The sequence below is a fragment of the Microtus oregoni genome, unplaced genomic scaffold, assembly GCF_018167655.1.
Source record: "Microtus oregoni isolate MIOR12 unplaced genomic scaffold, Mior012 000012F_ref0000307, whole genome shotgun sequence".
Lineage (NCBI taxonomy): Eukaryota > Metazoa > Chordata > Mammalia > Rodentia > Cricetidae > Microtus > Microtus oregoni.
Window position 1 is genome coordinate 34639387 of NW_024543071.1, and position 22473 is coordinate 34661859.

Below are 22473 nucleotides of genomic sequence, written 5' to 3' on the forward strand. Positions count from 1 at the left end.
ACCCACATTTGCCCCATCTGGAGTCTTGGAAGTTGACTTCCACACTGAAAAACAACACGGGGCCTTTCATACAGGAATGGCAGAGTCTGCTTCTCTTTTCTTGACATAAACCTGTCAAGACCTAGACAAACAAGGCACAAGCCAGAGAGGGCTATGCAAGAGGGAAGGACAGAGCAGTTTTCTGCTCCATGGTTCACATAATGCCCTAGCTAGCACACACAGACCTAGGCACATCAAACCCAATGGAAGAACATGGCTCTCTTCTAACCCGAGGGTACTGTCTAACCCAGGACACACAGACATAGAAACATCCATGTTCCCAAAGATCCACACCCACATGGTGAGAGAACCTGAATGAGGGGTGAGAATAGAGCACCATCTTTTTGTTGTTGTTGTTCAAAAAAAGTATCTCTCTCACTACACTCCCAGCCAGTGGCCAGGGAGGACAAGGCTTCTTTGTGCAGGTGACCCCAATCCTGATCCTCTGCTGGCTAACCCACCCTAGCGCCAGGCTGCAGAATTCATTGTTGCTTTCAGCTCCTGCCTGCTGAGTTTGGCCATCCCACAACCAAATAAATAATTCCCACAATGCCATACTTCCCTCTGATGGCCTCTGTCCAGACTGCTAGCAACCTGCCAGCTCTTGAATCCCTGGCTTTCCACAGAAGAATCCAGCAGAAACATCAGTGGGGCTCAACCCATCACTTGTAGGGTTTGGAGAGGTAGAAAAACAATTTCTCCCACACTCGTCTCTGTGGCCCATTCTGAGAATGGATACCTTTCAGAAACCCCTCGTGCAGAATGACATGCCCAGAGGAACTGGGTCACCTAGTTACCTCCTCCAGGCCTCCAAGGGCGGAATCAGTGACTTCTAGTCACACAGGGGCTCATTCATTATAAAGCGTGAGATGCACCAGAACTAAGTGTACTGGCTCCTGTGACAAGGTTATTGTTCATTAGCACCTGGTGGCCAGCACAGCTGGAGGTGTCAAACTGCTTCTCCGCCGCCTAAGCCCTAGGGGATTGTTCTTCTTTTCACGCTTTCCGAGAGCATCGGCCAGGTAAGCGTGCAGCAATGCCTGGAGGATTCAGAGTACCGTCTAGGTCTGAGATCCATGTTCCTTCCAGGTCCTCGACCACAGCCCCCACGTGGCTTCTTGCTCTTCTCCATCTGTGACTGTTTAGGTGTCTGTTCACTTCCCTTTCCTCCCTTTGGTGAATGGGAGGCTGTAGCCTGGAATCTCTGGTGAAAGATCTGGCCATTTGTCACTCCTACTGCCACAGGGTGGTCCTATCAAGTGGACCCCCTTCTCTGCCTCTAGATTTTTCAATGCCCCAACTGCTCAATGCCCCCCCCCCCCGTGGTCCTTTAGAAGGAGGCAGCTAGATAAATAAAGGATTTATTTATTTCTGCTGCACCCTGGGTGCCTCACCAGTCGGTCTATTGGCCCCTGTAACACTGCAGACACCCTGGGGAGAGGCCTTTGATAAACGCTTCTCAGCTGCTGAGACCCTGACAGAGTGGCTACAGTCTGTAGAGCCCAGCGTAGCTGCTGTCTTGGTGGGTCTGCATTTTGACCAACCCCACCAAAGTGCTTTGATCCATGCGAGCTTTTCTAAATTATGTCACCTGTGTCTCACAAGGGGGTCCTAGAGGTAAGAGGGGGGTATTCATTGCAGATGTCACTTTGTCTTGGGCCAAACGAGTCTTAGTAAGAACTATGCCAGATCAAGAAGCAATGTTCACCCTTTCTGTGATTCTTATCCCTTTGTAGTTATGGGCAATGAAGCAGTACCGGCAAAGCCCTAGACAGCCTAGAGGTTCCTCTCCGGCTGCCACTCTTCCCCTACCTGTGAACTCAGAATCATAAGGACCCCGACTCAAGGCTACTTGAAGATTAAACAAGACAATATTTAAATCAGTGCCTGGCATACATACAGTAAGATGCTAAATTTACATTGGATATTGTTATTTTTTCTTTTTCAGGGGTGCCAGCTGCTACTGGGATTATGTGGAGGACAGAGTCGTTCTTACACCTTATACAAACTTGCCTTTCAGATGGAGCTATAAGATCCTCAAGGTGAACTCACAATAACGGGGAACCAAATAACCAAATAACCACCATCACACATACTAACGGGGACTCCTGAACAGGATGGGCTAACCCATTGTCAGTCAGTACGATGGACGGAGAAGATGTCTCGAAACTCCAAGCTTCTCAAAGAGGCAAAATAGTGAATAGAAACAACATGGACCTGAGCATTAGAGAAAGAGGTTCTACCTGTCCCTGGCTGGCCAATCTTTCTAGCTCTGGTGTGTGCTGTGGGGATAAGCAAGGGTCTCACAGGGGTTCAAGAGCCTGCAGAGTTGCTACTGGAACCCTCACATAGTTGGGCATGAGTCAGTGCCCCAGGAACTTGGGTTCTTTCTCAACAAGTGCTGCCTAAGGTCCAGGAGTAGTTAGGTGACGTGTGTTCAGGTGAAGTGTGTTCAGGTGAAGTGTGTTCGGGTGACGTGTGTTTGGGTGAAGTGTGCTAGGGTGAAGTGTGTTCGGGTGAAGTGTGTTCGGGTGACGTGTGTTCGGGTGACGTGTGTTCGGGTGACGTGTGCTTGGGTGAAGTGCGCTCGGGTGAAGTGTGCTCGGGTGAAGTGTGCTCGGGTGAAGTGTGTTTGGGTGAAGTGTGTTCGGGTGATGTGTGTTTGGGTGAAGTGTGTTTGGGTGAAGTGTGTTCGGGTGAAGTGTGTTCGGGTGAAGTGCGCTCGGGTGAAGTGCGCTCGGGTGAAGTGTGCTCGGGTGAAGTGTGCTCGGGTGAAGTGTGTTTGGGTGAAGTGTGTTCGGGTGATGTGTGTTTGGGTGAAGTGTGTTTGGGTGAAGTGTGTTCGGGTGAAGTGTGCTCGGGTGAAGTGCGCTCGGGTGAAGTGTGCTCGGGTGAAGTGAAGTGTGTTCGGGTGAAGTGTGTTCGGGTGAAGTGTGTTCAGGTGAGTGCAAATGCATGCGTCAACAACCAAGCACTTTTAATTAAGGCAGATCTAGTTTTTACTTTTCTTAATCAGCAATTTTGAATTAACTTTGGGATGAGCTTTTTATGAATTATGTATAGATGGAGACAGCAAACAGAAGCAAGACATATAGGACATGGTTTCTTTGGCTTTTAAAATATTTTTTGTGCCTCAAGAAAAAGAGGGGAGTGAGTTTTGTTGCCAGTCCATTCTGTGCCAGATCACAGAGCTCATGAACACCCGGATGAAGCTATTAACCACAGGCTGACCAGCTGTAGTCACAAGCCTTAACCAGCTTGGCTTGTAGACTAAGATCTGCCGCTGAATTGGTCAAAATCCCAGGGCCCTATAGCTATGGTTGGGACTCACAAGTCTAGGTGCTGGGGACTAGCACGTTGTAGGTGGGCCTTGAGGTCGCCTGGGAAGACAGGAGAGTGCTCCGTGTTTCCTCCACTCCCCCAGAGAAAAGGTGCCCATGTGATCCTGGGGTCTGAGTCAGTGCACAGGAGCCATTCTCTGAGGAGGCCTCGGTGTGCTCACATTCCAGGGATTCAAATATCAGACTATTTCTGTAGTAAGAAGCTAGGTTCTTCACTCAGGGGCGGTGGTGCCCTTCTCTGTCCCGATGCATGCTTATCTTCATTTCCTTTCCCCCTGTCTGTCTGAGTGCTCAGTAAGGCTGCTTTCTCAGCCTTGGATAGACGTGGAGAAAACCAAAAATTCTGCTGGGTTTTCTTAACTCCTGAGTCATCTCTCCAGCCCCATCTGCTGGGTTTTCTTCAAAGTATCATTCACTTGAAGTCAGAGTGAGGAAGCCAGCACACATAAGGCGGCCCCACCCGTGTCCCGGCCACTTCTCATCTGCGATCCCACATCTTTTCCATTTGCTGTCATCCCACTCTGCATCTCCCTTTAGCAAGGCTGAAATCATGCCGTGCTGGGGACAAGAGGATGGAAACAGAATGCTTGCCAAGCGTACACCAGACCCCAAGTGTAATCCCCATTAGGACAAAAGAGGGGGGATATGCTTATGATCATTGTGTGTGGGTACACATGGGTGTGGTGTGTGCGCGTAAGAGTGCGGTTGCATGTGCACATACCCCACACACGTGGAGACTAAAGCAGGATCTTGGATGCCTTCTGCTGCTGCTCCCCGCCATATTACCTAGAGATTCTTACTGAACCCGAAGGTTACAATTTGGCTAGACTGGCTGGCCAATGAGCTCTTGGGATCCACCTATCTCTGTCCTCCAATGCTGGGGTCACAGGCACATGCAGCCATGCCTAGTTTCATCTGTGAGCTCTGGGGATTCGAACTCAGGTTCTCATCTCGTGGACCAAGTGCTCTTACTCACCGAGTCATCTCCCCAAGTCTCTGTTCTTAATGATTTTTATAATAAAATCGTTTCATGTCCATTAGTACTGAAATACAAGTCGGTTTTAGTACTATTCTTAGTCTGGAATGGAGGAACCACCAATATTAGTGTAGCTGGTTATTGTTTGCACGATATCAAATAGTTTGTTGAGGCTGAAGACTGAATAATGAAGATAGGCCACATCCCAGAAATCTGAAAGGCGAGACAGGAAAAGCAATGGCAAGCTGTGTCATGTGCTGACAAGGGATGAGTGGGGTCTTCAAGAGGAGAACAGTAAAGTGGAGCACCCATTACAGGTAAGGTGGGCAGAGAATAGCCTGCGGGTGCTGACGGTTAAGTGGGACAGAAAGTGTGTTGGGGCTAGCAGTCTGTGAGAGGGAATTAAAACAACAACAAAAAATCCTTTAGGTTAAAAAGGCCAGGCTTGGTACTTTCCAGGAACAAAAAAGGAGAAAATTGTAACCATGGCATGAGACAGAGGTGCGCAGTAGGATTATTTATACAAGGGTATTTTAGCTATGATTTTATTTTTAAAAAATGGCACTTTATTTTAGCATACTGAAAACCATGAAGAGGTTGACACAGTCTCTAATGTTGGCTGCCTGAGGCAGGAGGGATGGGCTAAGAGCAAAAGGGGTTCAGGAAGAAGAAAAAGAAAGATGCTGCAAGAAGCACATGAGGGATGACGGAAACTTGACCAGGTGGGGACCATGATGAGGTGCAAAATGGGGTTGATTTTCAAGGCAGAGTCAATAAAGTTTGGTGGAAGATGGACGGAGGGTGAAGGAGAACTGCATTTCGAGGAACAACCCGAGGTTTCCAGGCAGGTCCTGGCCCAGAAAACACTGCCTTTCCCATGTGTGCTTTGCTAGCCGGACTGAGCACAGATACAAATGTGAGAATCTCACCAGAAGCTCGAAGAAGAACCAGGCGTACTTGAAGACCGTCTCTCTCACTATCCCGGTGCTGACCACCATCTGCAGGGCGAGCTCCTCGTGAAAATGCTAAACAACAAACAAATACAAACCAGGCTGTGATGGCAAGTTTACAACTCCCTAAAACCCCCTTGCCCTTCTTTGCTAACATCATAGCTGGTTAGTTACGGAAGCATGAGTCCAAGAGACCCCAGGCCATAGGTGACAGGTGGCAATATCAGCGCTGAAACACTTAGAAAGGCAGAGGGCGGCCTTGCACCATAGCCCAGGCTTGGAACAATAGTGGCACTCTATGAAGAAGCCCTCCTGGGCAGTACTGGAAACTGTGGTGTGTGTTAAAGAGGAATGACTTTTCAAGTCCCACAGCCCGTGCAAGCATTCCTCTTTCTACCCTTAAGACTGGTTTGTTGACAGCAATGATCCTCAAGTTTGAATGTGAATCAGAAGTCTTGGAGACTTAGCAGCACTCAGCTAGCTGATGCTACCATTAGAAATTCTGGTTCAGACGGTCTGGAGCAGCGTCTGAGAATCTGCATTCTAACGTGCTTTCCAGGGAATGCTGGTGCGGCCGGTACAGGGCCACGCTCTGAGGACCACTGTCTGGATGACAGCCAAACGCCTTCCATGTTGGACAGTTGTTCTTTGCACAGTCCCACTGCAGCTTCGTGTGGGAAATGCGATGGATGGGTTGGTGAGCCGATCACTACATTAAAATGCACACACACACACACACACACACACAAACACACACACACACACAAACACGCTTGAAAAGTTTAAAAAAGGACTGAGTGTGGTAGTGCACGCCTTTAATTCCAGTGTTCAGGAGGCAGAGGCAGGCAGACCTGCGTGAATTTAAGGCTAGCCTGGTCTACATAGTGAGTTCCAAGCCAGGTAGGAATACATAGTGAGACCCTGTCTCAAAACAAAACAAACTGGACAGACACAGTGCTATACTCCTGTGTGGTGGAGAGGATGAAGTCCTGAGTAAATGGTGCTGTTCACAAGAGCACGGCCATGCCAAGAACTGCATATGGAATGGCAAGACCTCCCCCTGGTCCAAGCACTGAGGTTGCCAGTGTGTGCAAAAAGTACTAACTACAGTTTCCTCCTCCCTGGGGACTGCAGCCTGAGACTGCTTCCCTACAGAGATTCTCTACTGTGGTTAACTAAACTGCCTCCTCCTTCAGGTTATAGAACAAGCACACCGAGTCTCCAGGCTGCTAGGGTGTCTCCATTAGAGCCCACAGTCCACTGGATCCCAGCTTTCCTGGACACGTATCTGTCATTTCTTCATATCCCATCACCCCAGGGAGGTCAACCTAATGCCGCGAAGGTCATGCAACTCCAAAGGTCATGCAACTCCAAACTCTCAAGACTTCTAAAGTCCTGTCCCAGAGGGCTGTTTGAAGACTCAGAGCTATGCTTGGCCTTAGTGTCCTGTCCAGTCTCCTGACTGCTGTGAAGCAAATGCTGCATAGACAGTGCGTTTTCACTTCCTCATCTTCCCACTCCTCCACCTAGCCGGGTACTTGTTCATTCTCTAGATAATCGTCCTGATGGGGAAGAAGCTGAGGATCAGAACTAAGACTAGCAACTCATCTTGGTTTGCTTGGTACTTTTCTGCTCTCTAAATGGAAAGGCCCCCATCTCGGGGACCTGCTCAGTCCTGGGCAAATCAAGACAGCGCCAATACCAACTAAATGCAGAAGCGATGGCCAGGAATCCCCTGTGCTTTTCACCCATCGTACACATTCAAAGCCGATTGAATAAACACAGTCAGACTCTTGTGTTGTTTCTCAATGGCCAGAAGAATGAAAAGTATTTCAGCATTCAAATATCACAGCTCTATGTGGAAGCTAGATTTCAGAGTCAATCTAAAGTAAAAACTGATTGCAACAATGACTGTTCACTGCAAACCTGCAAATAATCCCCAGGATAGTATAGTATGTACACAATACATTTTACTAGACAGTGACTGTCATATAGACCATCAAACTTGAAGATTACTTATCTAAACTGAAAGGAGACAAACAGAAAAATCTCTGAGCAGATATTGGAGTGTTCCATCTACCACCCACCCACTCCCTTCCCATCCCCTGGTCAGTTCAACCCATCCACTGTTTTCCCTGTCTCTAGCAGGTGGGCTAAACTTTAGCAGTCTTAACACACGGGAGCACATTTGTTTGCTGATGTGAGGCTGGGGCTGTGCAGTCTGGGAGAGGTGGGGGTAATGCTAACCCTGCTGGTTGCCAACTGTGCACGTGATAACACGCTACACGTCCAGACTCCCATGGGAAGAAAGACATGCTCCGCCAGCCATAGGGTTAGCTGCCAGAACTAGGTCAGTCTGTCTGCCAGAGTCTTATGGCAGAAAGAGATTAGACAGGGATAAGCTGAGATTTATTGCAATTTATGTTGCTTACTGGACAGTGTTATTTATTATAAGAACACCTTGCTCCAGAGGTTATAGAAGACAGCCAAGCAGCACAACTCTGTTTGCTGTGCTATGAAGGCAATGCACTGGCTAAACTACCCCCTGAAAGAAAACCGACTCCCTTCTGGTCATTCCAGATCAAAGCAAGCCAAACAGCATACGTGTTAAGGAAGTCAGACTCTAGGCAAGTATGTTGATTGTTTTAGCTTTTTTTAAATCTTATTTATTTTTAATTTCTTTTGAGATTCACTATGTAGCTCTGTTTTCTTAGAACTCTCTATGTAGGTCAGGCTGTCCTTGAACTCACAGAGATCTCTCTGCCTTCTGAGTGCTGGGGGTTAAGGGCTGTCCCACCATGCTCAGCCTTAAGTCATACAGTTTTTAATGGAAAGCAGAACTTGGAACCAGTGTGTGTGACTGCCTAATGTTAAACTTTAGGGTAGGTGACAAATTAGTTTGGGGCCTAACCACACATTCTTTCGATTTTCCTCTCAGAGTTCACTTCTGGAATGTCTTGCTGACAGCGGTGCCTGGATTACTGCAGAGTCTACAGTACCAGGCTCAGAGGCGCCTCCCATCTTCATCCTCCACGTCAAACTGAGCCGAAATAAAATCTTCCTGTACTGCCGGGCGATGGTGGCGCACGCCTTTAATCCCGGCACTCGGGAGGCAGAGGCAGGCGGATCTCTGTGAGTTCGAGACCAGCCTGGTCTACAGAGCGAGTTCCAGGACAGGCTCCAAAGCCACAGAGAAACCCTGTCTCGAAAAACAAAAAAAAAAAACCAAACAAACAAAATCTTCCTGTACTGTTAGTGACCGCAAACAGCTTCGTTTGTAACTGCAGTTAGCGTATCTGCACTTAAATAACGATCTTGAAAGATAAACTGGACCTCAATGTAAGTAGCTACCATTCCTCTCTGACTGTATCCACTGTGCTAACTGGGGAGGTTGGCTGGTTTCAGGAATTCCCTATTTTGCATGGCTTCTGAATTCAGAGTTAAGGCTGATCATAGGTCAGCATGAAGACGCCTTCAGATTGGTCCATACTGCACTTGGTCTCAGCCGAGATCATTAACCAAAAAGGCATATGACTTCATACAGTGTTGAAATAAGATTTTTTTTGTGTGTGTAGGATATTCTTTTATCAAGGATGAATTTTCACCAGCTTACTTTTCCCTAAAAAGGAGGTGAAAACAGTGGATCTCAAAGTTGGAAATCTAAATCAGGACCAGTTCCGGTAACTTGTTTGAAATCTAAGTTCTTGGGACCTAGCTCAGAAGGACTCAACTAGAAACAGTGAAGAAAGGCCCCAAAACAGTTTACAAAAACCTCCCAGGTAGTTCAGATGCACAGTTAAATTGAAGAATCACTGAGTTGCTGAATAATTAAAATGTAAAATGGTAAGAAAGAAGAGACAAGACTCTCTCTCTCTTTCTCTCTGTGTGTGTGTGTGTGTGTGTGTGTGTGCGCGCGCACGCGCATGTGTGTGCATGTATTATCTTGGCAGGAAACAAGGCCAGAGAACATGTAATGTCTATTTTCAATTGTAACATGAAGACACAGTGAGTCCTTTCTTGGGCTAGGGCTAGAATTATCCTCATACTAACTTGGTCTTTACCTTTTTGCTGACCGGTCTTGGTGTTGCAGTTGAACCTGGAACATCATTATTGCCAGAGCAATAGTAAGACATCCGGCTGCAGCTGCGATCAGCGATCTGAAACATATAAACCATGATCCACTGTCAATTGATAGTTACACACTGGAAGGATGTAGCAGCTTCCTGGAAATCACCTCAGAATTCATTTTTATTATCTGTCTTTTTCTGTAATAGAACCAAAATAAGAGTCCCAACAAAAAAGAAAGTAAATTAATTTCTCTTGCTCCTAAGATGACCACTGCTAATAGTTTAGTGTGCAGCAACATGGAGTAAAAGCACAGTTAAAACACAGGAACCAACTTAGGGAGGACGGTGAAGCCTGAGCATCCACTACTAGGATTCCCCTAGGGGATAAAGCAGGATGCTTGGGGAGCAGCCATCCTATAAGGATGGTGACAGAAAAACAAAACAAACAAACACCCCAACAACCAAACGCAACCCTAACCCCAAACACCCCAACAACCAACCCCAACCCCAAACAACAAAGAAACAAACACTCCAACAATCAACTCAAACCTCAAACAAACAAACAACAACAAACTCCCACAGTTTGAAAGAAAAAAAGAAAGAAAGAAAGAAAGAAAGAAAGAAAGAAAATACTTAAACAGGACAAGAGAGAGTTCAGAGGTCATTCTAGAAATGCTCTAGTCCCAGACACACAGTGATGAACACTGGCCACATGTAGGTAGGCCCAGGAACAGAGGTAAACACTGCATTGGGACCACAAAGCTAGGCACACGGACTTATAAATAGACACACACAGGCAGGCTATGGGAGGCAAAGGCAAAAAGGAAGACCTCTGACCTCTATATTTACATAGAATAATACGAAAGTGACACTCTGCTGAAAAGAGTTATACAGTGGATGACATCACCATTTACTTTTGGGTTCCCTAAACATCTGGTGCCAGCTATTTGTGTTGACTCACAGTCTCTGAGAAGTCCAGCATTAGTTATCTTGGCCCATGGTGGCTATCCATATCAGAACTATGCTGTCTAAAATAAGCTGGCTTGTATAATCCTTTGTCCCCAACATAGTGGCAAATGCTGGAAGGTACTAGAGTGCACGTCAGTTGAAGGCCTGGAGACAGTCCCTTCTAGTACCTATAGACTGAAAGTTAAAATACTTACTGCCTGGACCATACCAGACTTAGGTTGTGTGGCAAACAACAAAAAGATCAACCTAAGAAGCACATATTACCACAAAGTTTCTGCTGTCAACCTAGGCTCACACCCAAATAACCAGAGAAGGAACATAAAGATGGGATCAACACCTGCACTCAAACAAGGCAACATAAAGGTACTCTGCACCTGCTTCTAGGCATATGAGCACAGCGCCAGCGTGCATTCACACATAACATACATAGAAACAATCTGCACTCGTGTACACACAGATTACACAGAGACCATTTGTTCCTGTGCTGGAGATTGTACCCAATGCCCTAAGCATGTATCTGAGGATCTGTTTTAACTGCTAAGTTATAGCCCTAGTCCAGTGGGAAGGAAAGCACTGAGTTTTTTTTAAAATCCAGTCCCAGAAGATATTGGAATATTTCAAATAAAATAGCTGATCAATAAATTCAACCAATGATTTAATCCCAGATGTACAAGTTCCACTGTAGAAACATAAGAGAACTGAAAATTCAAAGCAACATGACTCCTCCAATAATGACCATTCTATAGTAATGGAATCCAATGGAAGTAATAAGATGAAATCCCAGACTAAGAATTTAAAAGGTCAGGCATGGTGGCACAGATCACTATATTCCCCAAAGTTACCCTTCATAATTGAAGGAGAAAGAAAAACTTTCCATGACAAGCACAAATCACAGAATTTTCATGCCCAGTAACTTAGCACACACCAAAGAGAAAGAATAAACATATCTAAGAGGCCATAGGAAAGAATAAACCACACTGGAACAGTAAATAAGCAAATGAGGAATAGGATAATACTAAATACAGAAACAAAAGAATGACAATAATTAATGTGTACCTTTCAATAACTCTAAATGTTAATGGTCTAAATTTTCCAATCAAAAGACAGAGACTACCAGATTAGATTTAAAAACAAGACCCATTTGTTGCCTGTAAGAAATACATCTCTTCACAATGCCTTATATGGCCTTGGGGGGGGGAAAGCTTTATAAGCAAATGGAACTAGAAAGCAGGCAGAGATAACTTTACCAATATCTAACAAGACAGATATTAAACAACAATAGTGAAAAGAAATAAAGAAGTTGGGCAGTGGTGGTACCCTTCTTTAATCTCAGCACTTGGGAGGCAGAGGCAGGTAAATTTCTGAGTTTGAGGCCAGCTTGGTTTACAGTGAGTTCTAGGACAGCCAGGGTTACACAGAGAAACCCTGTCTCAAAATAGCCAAAAGAAGGTGGGGTGGGGGTGGGGTAAAAAAAGAAGGTGACTTTGTACTGGTTAAGGAAACAATTTATCAGGAAGAAATTATAACTATAAACAAATGTGTACTAAAAATTTAGCACACCCAATTTCATGAAACAAAGGCCACAGGATTTAAAGGGACAGATTTGAACTAAATACAACAAGAGTAGGTAACTCCAATATCCTATTCTTAATAATAAACAGGTCATTCAGACAAAACAAAACAAAAACAAAAAACAACAAAGAAACATCAGCATTAATTTATTTCAGAAATCAGACTTGACACATGTCCACAGAATCCACACAAAATACAGAATGCACATTTTTCTCCATAGCTCACAGAACTTTCTCTAAAATAGACCACATTGCTTACAAAGCAAAACAAGTCTTAGAAAATACAAGTAAATCGAACTTTTCATATTTTTATCTGATCACAATAGAATATAACTAGAAATAAATAACAAGAGAAATTACAGAAAAAAATACCTATCAGAGATTGAATAACAATCTATTGAATGATGAATAGGACATTAAAGCAATCAGGAGGAAGGAGCTGAGGAGATGGTTCTGTGGAGATAATTCCACGGGCAAAAGTCCTTGTCATATAAACTGGTTATCCTGAGTTTGACCACTGGAACCTACATAAAGGCAGAGGGAGAGAACTGATTCTACAAAGCTGTCCTATGTCCTTCATATGCACGGTGTGCATACTTCTACACACACATACACACAAAAACACACACGCACACACTCAAGCACACAAATAATAAATTTTTTAAAGCTTTTCCTTTCTCAGAGAAATGCTGAATAAAATAAGTAATGTACCTCAAAGTCTTACAAAAGTAAGAACAAGCCAAATTTCCAATTAGTAAATATAAAATAAAGAAACAGGAATGAAAAGAACAATACAAAAAAAATCAAGGAAACAGAGTTGGTTCTTCAAGAAGACAAAAAGAACGAACAATCCTAGCTAAATTGACCAAAAGAAGGAAAAATAAAACACAAATGAATAAAATTAGGATGAAAAGAGAAAGATTACAACAAATGCTGACGTAATTCAGAGAATCACTGGAGTGTATTTTGGAACAAATATTCAAGCATTTTGGAAAGATTAGAAGAAATGAATGATAAATTTTTACACATCTATGACCTACCAAAATGAAATCAATAGATATAAATAGCTTAAGCAGATCTATAACAGTTACCAAGACTGACACTGTAATAAAGTCTAACTAAAAAATGCTCAGCCACAGATGGAGTCACTGCTGAATTCCTCTAGACCTTTCAAGAAATAACACCGTCCCTCAAACTGCTCAACAAGAAACGGGAAGGAGTGACACCAGACTCACCCTGCTAAGTCAGCATTGCTCCTCACTCAAACAACAATACTAAAATTCTAAGATAAGCCCCCGAAGAACATGAATGTAGAAGTTCTCAAACCCGAAAGATCATTCTCTGATTAAATGGCCTTCCTTCCAAGGAGAGTACAGATACTTAAATCAATACCCATAATTCAGCATTTTCATAGACTCAAGGACAGAATCACATGACCTTTCCAATGGATGTAGACAAGGCCTTTGGCAAAGTTCAGTATTCATTCATGATTTAAAAATAATCTCTGGAAAAGTTGGGACTAAAGAAACACATCAACATAATAAAAGCTATATTTTATTCCAAACCTATTGTGCTGGCTAGTTTTATGTGAACTTGACATGAGCTAGTCATTTGGGAAAAAGAGGACCTCAGTTGAGAAAATGACACCTCATATTGGTCTGTGGGCAAGCCTGTGGCAGATTTTCTTGATTAACAAATGATGGAGGAAAGCCCAGCTCACTGTGGACAGTACAACTCCTTGAGCAGCTGATCTTGGATTCTTGGTAAGAAAGCAGGCTGAACAAACCATGTGGAACACGTCAGTAAGCAACAGAGTTCCTCCATGGCCTCTGCTTCAGTTCCTACTTCCAGGTTCCTGTCCTGATGTTCCTCAATGTAGACTGTTATCTTAATGTATAATAAATAAACCCTTTCCTTTCCAAGTTGCTTTTGATCATAGCGTTTTTTACCACAGCAATAGAAACCCAACTAAGACACCTATATTCAACATTGTATTTAATGGGGAAAAACTCAATCATTTCCATTAAATCAAGAGCAAAAACATAGTGTTTACTTTCTCTACTCTTATTTAATATAGTCCTTGTAGTCTTTCTTAGCTAGAGTAATAAGGAAAGTATTCCCTTTCTCTATTCTTACTCAATACAGTTCTTTTAGTCTTAGCTAAAACAATAAAAGAAGCCAAAGAAGAAAAGAGGAAGTCAAATTATTCCTATTTGTAGACAATATAGTTGCATACATAAAATATCCTATCATCTCCACCGGAAAACTCTTATGAGAGTTTGCTTTCAGCAAGGTACCAGGAAACAAAATTTATATACAACAACCAGCAGCTTTTCTATATACCAACAACAATCACATCGAGAATGAAATCTGGAAAATAACTCCATTCATAATAGTGTTTTCGTTTTGTTTTGCTTTGTTTTTCGAGATGAAGTTTCTCTGTAGCTTTTAGAACCTGTCCTGGAATTCGCTCTACAGACCAGGCTGGCCTTGAACTCACAGAGATCCATCCTCCTGTCTCTGCCTCCTGAGTGCTGGGATTAAAGGTGTGAACCACCACCACTGCCTGGCTATAATAATCTTAAAGCACACAGAAACAAATCCACCCAAGACAGTGAAAGACTCCCTTAAATTTTAAAGCCTAGAAGAACGATCTTATAGAAAACAGAAAGTGCTCTTGTGCTCATGAATCGGAAGAATGAGTATAATGAAAACAGTTTTAATTCGAAAAGAAATTACACATTTAATGGTACCCCCATCAAAATTCCAATGACAGTCTTTACAGAAAGAGAAAAAAAATTACTAAAATTCATATATGGAGCACAGAGAATGCCAAATATCAGAACATTCCTGAGCAGAAAACGCTGGCGGTAGCACAATCAACATGTGATTTCAAATTCCAGCACAGGAGCATGGCGACAAAGCAGCTGACTCTGACATAAGAATGGACATGTCAGTCGACGTACTAGAAGAGCAAGAACGAAACCACACGCCGCGGTCATGTGACTTTGGGCAAAGATGCCACAAACGTACATTAGATAAAAACAGCCTCTTCAATAAGTGGTGCTGGGAAAACTGGGTATTACATGCGGAATAATGAAGCTAGATCCACATCACTTACCCTCTATGAGCATTAACCCAAAATGGAAAATGGATTGAATAATTTAACAGAAAACGAGAAACTCCAACACTGTTAATGTAAGGCACAGAGAAAACACTTCCAAACAGGAGCAAATACTTTGTGAAAGGAATCCCAAGAATTGACATATGGGATTGCTTGAAAGCAAAATGCTTTTGTGAGCAAAGGAAACAACATGTGATGGAAACAGCCTGCAGGAAACCTTGGATGTACAAAGGAGTAATTCCTAGAGTAGATTAAGGGCACTAAAGACCAAAGAATGGAACAACCCAGTCAATAAATGGACTAAAGAACAAACAGCTCTCAAAAATGAAGTAGAAATGGCCAATAAACATATGAAAAATATACAGGATCTTTAACCATCAGAAAAACGCAACCCCAAAACTCATGAAGCAAGGCAGATGGGTCAGGAGTCCAAGGCCAGCCTGAGTTACATGAGACTCTGCCTACCCCCCCCCCCCCACCCACACACCAAGAAATAGAAGGAGGAAGAGGAAAAATAAAAACATTAACAACAAAACAGTCATTGTGATCATAGCTCTCCTTATCAGAGCAGTTTCCAGCAGAAACACTACTACATGTAAATTAAATAAATATTTTATGACTATCTGACAAAGTCAACATGAAGGAATCAATCAAGGACCTAACTAGTCATGATGGTCACATCTTTAAACTTAGCATCCAGGAGGCTGAGTCAGAAGAATAGCTGTGAGTTTAAGGTCGGTCTGAGTTACATACTGAGTTCTAGGCTAATTGGTTACAGAGTGAGACCTCGTGTCAGAAACTGAAAACAGCAGTTGGTGCATGCCTTTCTCCCCAGCATTGAGGAGGCAAAGGCAGGTGGAGCTCTGAGCTCAAAGCCACCCTAATCTTCCCAGCAACTTCTAGGACAGTCAGGGCTACACAGAAAAACTCTACACAGAAAAACTTTTTCTTCAAAAACAAACAAACATCTAAAACAAGAAAAATACTCAGGTATACCAAACAGTTCCTTCAGTGTACAGGGAGAGCAGGGAAAAAGCATGAGAACAGTGCCCCACCGTGGTTCAATGTGGTACTACACCAAACATCAATTGTCAAAATCCATTTCTGAAAGGGTACTCTAAATTTTCATCTCTTACTACAAAATAATCAGAAAAACATCATATTAGAATATATTATATATAATATATACATTTAATATTTTAATTTTTTTAATAAAACATAAAGGCAAGGCTCTCAGCAATAGCCACAATCATGTCTTGCCTAGCCAATCAAAAAACAGTAGTGCTGCGCCTGTTTAAACCCAGTTCTCAGAGTGGTGGGGTGAGGGCCTTTGTTTGGAGCATTTGCTCATTTCTATGTCGAGCAATAACAATGACAAGACATTTATTGCAGCATTTTTGGATATGCTAAATCCCACGGGATTCTGAACTTTAGAGGAATAAACACTATGTAAATTGTAAATTGTATGTTTTTAAAATCCCAGCTAAAACATCTATTAGTTGTTGGAACTGTCAGGATAACGGAAAACAAGGGACGACTAAGAAATTATCATGTGCAAGAGAAGCTTAAGGAGACAGGACTGAAAAAGGTTGTGTGGGCCCTGGAGAGAATCCCAGAACAGAGGGGGGAAAAAGGACATTAGGGAAAACTGAGGAAATCCAAATAAAGTATAATCTTACATTAATGATAATCATGCACTGATATTGGTTAATAAGCTGTGGCAAATGTCCCATTCTAATGTGTGACACCAACAGCAAGGAAACTGAGTCACTGTGGCTGTGCTGACAACAACCAAATGTCTGAGAAAGCTACACGCAAGGACCTCAAGTGCATGAGGGAATGACGTCTGTCTGAGTACCGGACACGTCAGATTGCCAGGTCTCATCACTACACACCGTATACACGGATTTAAGATCATACTGCACCCACTGAATGTGTCTGCCTGCTCTGTGCCAACTGAAACTTAAAAACAATAGGCCCTAAGCCCTTTGGAAGGCCCACCCGAGACCCTAACTCAAAATAAATAAAAACAAAACAAGAAAGAGTGCTTGCAATCCTGCCATGCCACAGCTCGGCAGGAGGAACGCTCCAAACGCTACTGCACGGAGGGGGACTGCCACTAACGGCATTGTGACAAATGATTCAAAACAGCTAGACAAGAGTACGTTAGCATCTTACCACAAAGGAATGGCGGATGTACCAGGTACTAAATATCCTAAGCATCCTGACATGATTAGCACACAGTGTACTTATTTATCAAAATACCACACTGCACCCAGAAACATGTACACTATGCGTTGGTTAAAAAGCAAAACATAGAGTTGACGTGGCCTCCAGGGATTGTCATGCCCCTACCTTTGAAGACATGATGTTCTTAACTTCCTCATCCGCTGCACAGTGTGCCCCAGCCAGGTCTGGGTTGCTGCTGCTCATCACGCGGGCCTGCATCAGCTTTGAACTCACGGCGGCGGCAGACGTGCGTCCGTATGTGTGGTATCGGGGGTCAGGAGTGGCAGCAGGGCCCCCTGTACCCCAGCAGCCAGAGACATGTCAACAGACAGGACAGAGTCAGTTACGGAGCTTGAGAAGGACCCGATAAGAGAGGAGTAGGACTAAAATGGAAACCTATCAGATGGGGGCCTCGGAAAGGTCTCATTTTGCTGCCGCTATGCGGGGAGGGAGGCCATGCTGGGGGAAGTAGGCAGGGTGTGAGGTGGGGAGAGGTGGGGAGAAGGGGAAAGGAGTGGGGAGGGCTGCAGAGAACTGGAGACCATGAGGAACCAGACCCCAAGGTTGCTGGAGTTTCTGAATTCTCAAGCAAAGCTACAAACAGGACTACTTTTGCTTGATCGCTATCTAAATGACGCAACCCTACAACTCACGGGGGGGAAGGTTGTCCATCACCTACAGTTATCTTTTGAGGACAGGCATCTGCAAAGTTTCAAAGTGAGACCAACTCAAGATTGAAAATTGGACTAAAATAACAGATTTACGTAAAATATGACTGCGGAGACTAAGTTTATTTGGATGTGGGATTTTTAAAAGTTCATTGATGATATTTTTATATCATGCTACCCAGACATTATGGTTTATTGCCTATGTTAATAACTAAGAAAACAGTGAACTAGATTATTAGCTGGGGGGTCATGGCCACTATTTTTTTATAGAATGAAAAGTTTCAGAACTTTCAGTGATGTCACAGCCATTGAATAGATACTGTTTTTTTTTTTAACTATTATTTTAGAATCCGACATAATCAACAGTTCTCCATCTTTTAAAGCAGATACTTTGCCAGGTCATAAACTGGCAGTGAGGTATAGGCCACAGGTAGGCATAGCAGTACAACACAAAAAAAGAGAAGGGAGCGAGAGAGAACCATCTAGAAAGCTTTAATTTCAGCATTTATATAAGTTTTACTTTGAAAAATAAAGCTGAACCTTTAATCCCACGGCAGTGGTATGTGGTGGTGCCCTGCGGGGGACCTGTCCCCTCAGGAAACCTTACCTGACTTGGGCGTATCCCTGTGCAGCTCGGGCAGTCGGAACACATAGTGCACGTAGGAGGCCAGCAGGCAGTTTCTCCCATGTTGGTCCTTTCTCAGGTCCTTGCTGTTGTGCAGGCTGTTTGCAATGGCCACCACGGACTCGAAGGCAAACTGGGAGAAGTTTGCTGAGGAGCCAAGAGAAGACGAGAAGTTGAGGGAGATGTTCTCAGGCCAGCGGCAGTATGTTCTGGTCACTGACCACCTTAGCCTGGCACAAGAAATGTCGGTGGCAGGCAACTATGTGCCAGGCAGCTCGAGTGTGGAGCCTTGCTCACCACATACCCTCTGTATGGCTCAAGCTGGCCTAGAACTCACTGCACTCCTCCTGCCTCAGCCTCCCAAAGTGCTAGAATTAAAGGCGTGGTAGCGTAACCCACCATGCCTGGCTCACATTCTGTTCTCTTTCTCTGCCTTTTGCTAGGAGCAGTTTCTCACAACCGGGATGTGTCCATGTTCATCACTCTCTAAACTCAGCTGAAAACAGGTACGCAGTGGGTTCTGCAGACAGACATCATGTTGGACTTTATCCTTAGGCCCTACCCCAGATCAGCTGAACCAGAATCTACATTTCCACAGGATGCCCAAGGGATGTGAGAGCAATGTATAAACTCCATACCGTCTGGTGCTCCAAACCCTTCATCATTTGGCTCTAGCCAACTTCGTGCCTGTTTCTGCTCAAACTCAGCTATGTCCTAGTGAGGTAGCTGTCAGTTATCCCACTCTTTGCTCCTTGACTTCGCTCATGCTGTCGTCCTCACCTAGAGTATCTTCCTCGCCTCTTGCCACAAAATCACACTGACCACGAAGTCAAACCACCCTTCCCATGCTCAGTCTCCTCATGCAGCCTGCAATGCCCCACAGGGATAGGAATCCAAACCACACCACTCTGAAATTTAGCCTCCCCACGAAGGCTGGGACCCATTCCTAGGCCTGGTGCATGTCTCACAACGTTTGAGGCTCTTCCCTCCCACAGTGTGCCTTTCCTAATATTAGATGGAACAGAAGCAGGTTCCAGGTGAATGCTTGCTGACTAAGTCCTTCATTGTCTTCATGCGTTTATTTATAGGTTTTTTGTTTTGTTTTTTTGAGATGGGGTTTCTCTGTGTAGCCCTTGCTATCCTGTAGACCAGGCTAGCCTCAAGCTCACAGATCTGCCTGCCTCTGCCTCCTGAGTGCTGGGATTAAAGGCGTGCGCCACCATGTCTGGCTGTGTGTAATAGGTGTGTACATGTGTTCCTGTGTGCATGTGTTTGCAGAGGCCAGACACTGACATTAGATATCTCCTTCAATTGCTCTCCACCTTATTTTTTTGACAACATGCCTGATCTTGCCAAGTAGGCTATGATGACTGGCCAGTGAGCTCCAAGTATCCTCAGCAAGTAACTCAACTACTGCTCCACCCCAAAAGCTTTAATATTAAGGATCCTACTAAAGTCATTTTTAGCATTTATTTTATTTGTGTGTGTGTGTGTGTGTGTGTGTGTGTGTGTGCTGTGGTGCAAATGTAGAGTTCAGACAACAACTTAAGGCATTCAGTGCTCTCCTTTTACCACGCAGATCCCAAGAATCAAATCCAAGTCATCAAGACATCTTGGAGACAGCACCTTTATTTGTTGAGCCATCTCAACAGCCCTAAGAATCCATTTTAATATTCTTTCTCACCCATCTCTCTGTCTCTCTCTCACCCTCCATTCCTTTCTCTTCTTTCAAAGCACATTTTTTCCATTTATTTATTTGATTTGATGCATATGAGTGTTTTGTCTGTATAAATGCACGTGCACCTTTTGAATGCAATGCCTGTGGAGGTCAAAGAGCCATCCGACTCCTTGGAACAGGAGCTACAGATAGTTATGAACTATGTGAGTACTGGGAACCGAACCTAGGCCCTTTGCAAGAACAACAACTGCTTTTAACCGCTAAGCCACCATTCTAGCCCTTCCTCCTTTCTGTTTTAAACACGCAGGGAATCTGGCCAAGCAGCACTGGACTTGACTTCGTGGCAAAGGGTGCAAGGCTGCTCTCAGCATTCATGGGTTTGTGGAAAGACAAGATTCACTAGGCAAAGCTGCCCGGCCAAGCCACGCCTCCTCCCAGCCCACAGGCCTCTACCTGTCTGGCCAGCGATGACCATGGGCTGCACAGAAAGCTGGAAGAGTTTGTCCAGCACCAGGTGGAGGAAGAGCACCAGGGGCTCCAGGCGGGAGGAGTTCAGGCAGATGATGCTGAGCTTCAGTTCGTGCTCCAGCGTGCTCTCTGTGATCTTCTGGTCAAGCACACGGATAGGGAAGGTCACTTGGCTCTCCAGGGAGTGGCAAAGGGTGAAGAACTTCTCCAGGTGGTTGTCCTGGGAAGGCAGAAGGCAGAAGCCTCTCATGAGGTTTTATTCTTTCAATATCCACCCAGGAATTTGGTGGAAGGAACATCTTAGCTAGTGCCTCAGATTAGAAGGTTAAGCCCCGGATGCTTCCAGCAAAGGTAATGGATTTCTTTGTAGAATGTGATGTGTAAAACAGAACCTTTTATACTGGGCTGGCCTCTAACTCACAGAGGTCCACAGAGGTTTCTGCCTCCCAAGTGCTGGGATTAAAGGCATGCACCGCCACCACCCAGCTAAAATAGAACCTTTTTAATGACTATTAATCAAAGAAAAAAATAAATCAGGCTTCAACTCACTCCATAGGTACTAGGTATCACACAGCCAAGAAAGGGAGCTAATGAGATGTGTAACCCAGTGGCAGGCCTTGGCTTTCCTTACCTGGGTGTGAACGGAAGACACAGCTTGTACTTCAATATTAAATACCCCCTTATGGCCCTCAGCCCACTTGATGGGAGGATTCTGTAAAGGGACTTTCTGTGTTACACAGAGAGAAAGACAAGAGATTAGCAACGTGATTCCCCTTTGCATCGTTTAATGAGCAACTTGTCTGTGAACGGCAGGTTCTACAAACAGGGCTTCCAAAGTTAGAAGTCAGGCCTTTCATTCAAGTTCCATTCTATACCAAACTAGTTCTTTTCACACTGACAAGTCAGTCACACTCCCTGGACCTTAGCATTTGTTCAAGTGCTAGGAGAGTTAGTTGGGTAATCTATCTCTAACCTCTCATTCAACACTGATGATCTTGGATGCTGGGAATGCAATTAAATGATCTTCCCATTAATCAGGGATGTCGGGTCAGATATTGGAGGGCCCAGTCTGGGTTTTGTGCCTCTTTCATCAAAATGATAGGAAGCATGCTATGTTTGTAAGGATAGGACAAGGGAGGTAGCAGGAGATGGGGACCCATGGAACTCCTTGAAAGGTACAAACTGGAGCCCAAGCTCACAGAGCTCTACTTGGCCCATAGGGTCCTGGACATTGTTGTGAATTTGTTGTTAATGTTTCAAAGTCAGCAAAGATCATACAGCACATTAATTTCTAACTTGAGAGCTGGAATATTCAAGAACAACAGCCTCATCTACCTGCACAGTTCCGCCTGTGGATCAGCCTCACTTAAGTGACTCAGTGAATTCCTGTAGACACCAGAGTTTACATTTGTAATCTACAACAGAGGCATTTATAGAAATCCATGGGGAATCAATATCACTTTTGAGAGAGAGAGACACAGAGAGAGAGAGACAAAGAGAGGGAGAGAGGGAGGGAGGGAGAGAGAGAGAGAACACATATGTGCACATGTGCACATATGTGTATATAGAGGACTGAGAATAACTTTAGGGAGTTGGTTCTTTCCTTCTACAATGTGGGCCCTGGGGATTAAGATCAAACTCAGGTCATCAGGCTTGGTATCAAGCATCCTTACCCACTGAACCATCTCATTTAAAAATTTAAAAATTGTGAAGTTGAAAAGCCATATTAAAGAACATTATGAGAGCAATCTCAATATACTATTTCATT

General features: G+C 44.2%; 1 protein-coding gene across 1 annotated transcript in view; it reads right to left on the reverse strand.

Annotated features, from left to right (window-relative positions):
* Positions 1 to 22473, reverse strand: part of Dock8 (dedicator of cytokinesis 8) — a 194200-nt gene that overhangs the window by 57450 nt on the left and 114277 nt on the right. Inside the window, exons 19-24 of the mRNA XM_041661501.1 lie at positions 21337 to 21432; positions 20691 to 20925; positions 18542 to 18706; positions 17393 to 17562; positions 9368 to 9463; positions 5286 to 5381 (exon numbers count right to left, since the gene is read on the reverse strand). Coding sequence (XP_041517435.1) covers positions 5286 to 5381; positions 9368 to 9463; positions 17393 to 17562; positions 18542 to 18706; positions 20691 to 20925; positions 21337 to 21432 — 858 coding nt within the window. The remainder of the gene's footprint in view (positions 1 to 5285; positions 5382 to 9367; positions 9464 to 17392; positions 17563 to 18541; positions 18707 to 20690; positions 20926 to 21336; positions 21433 to 22473) is intronic.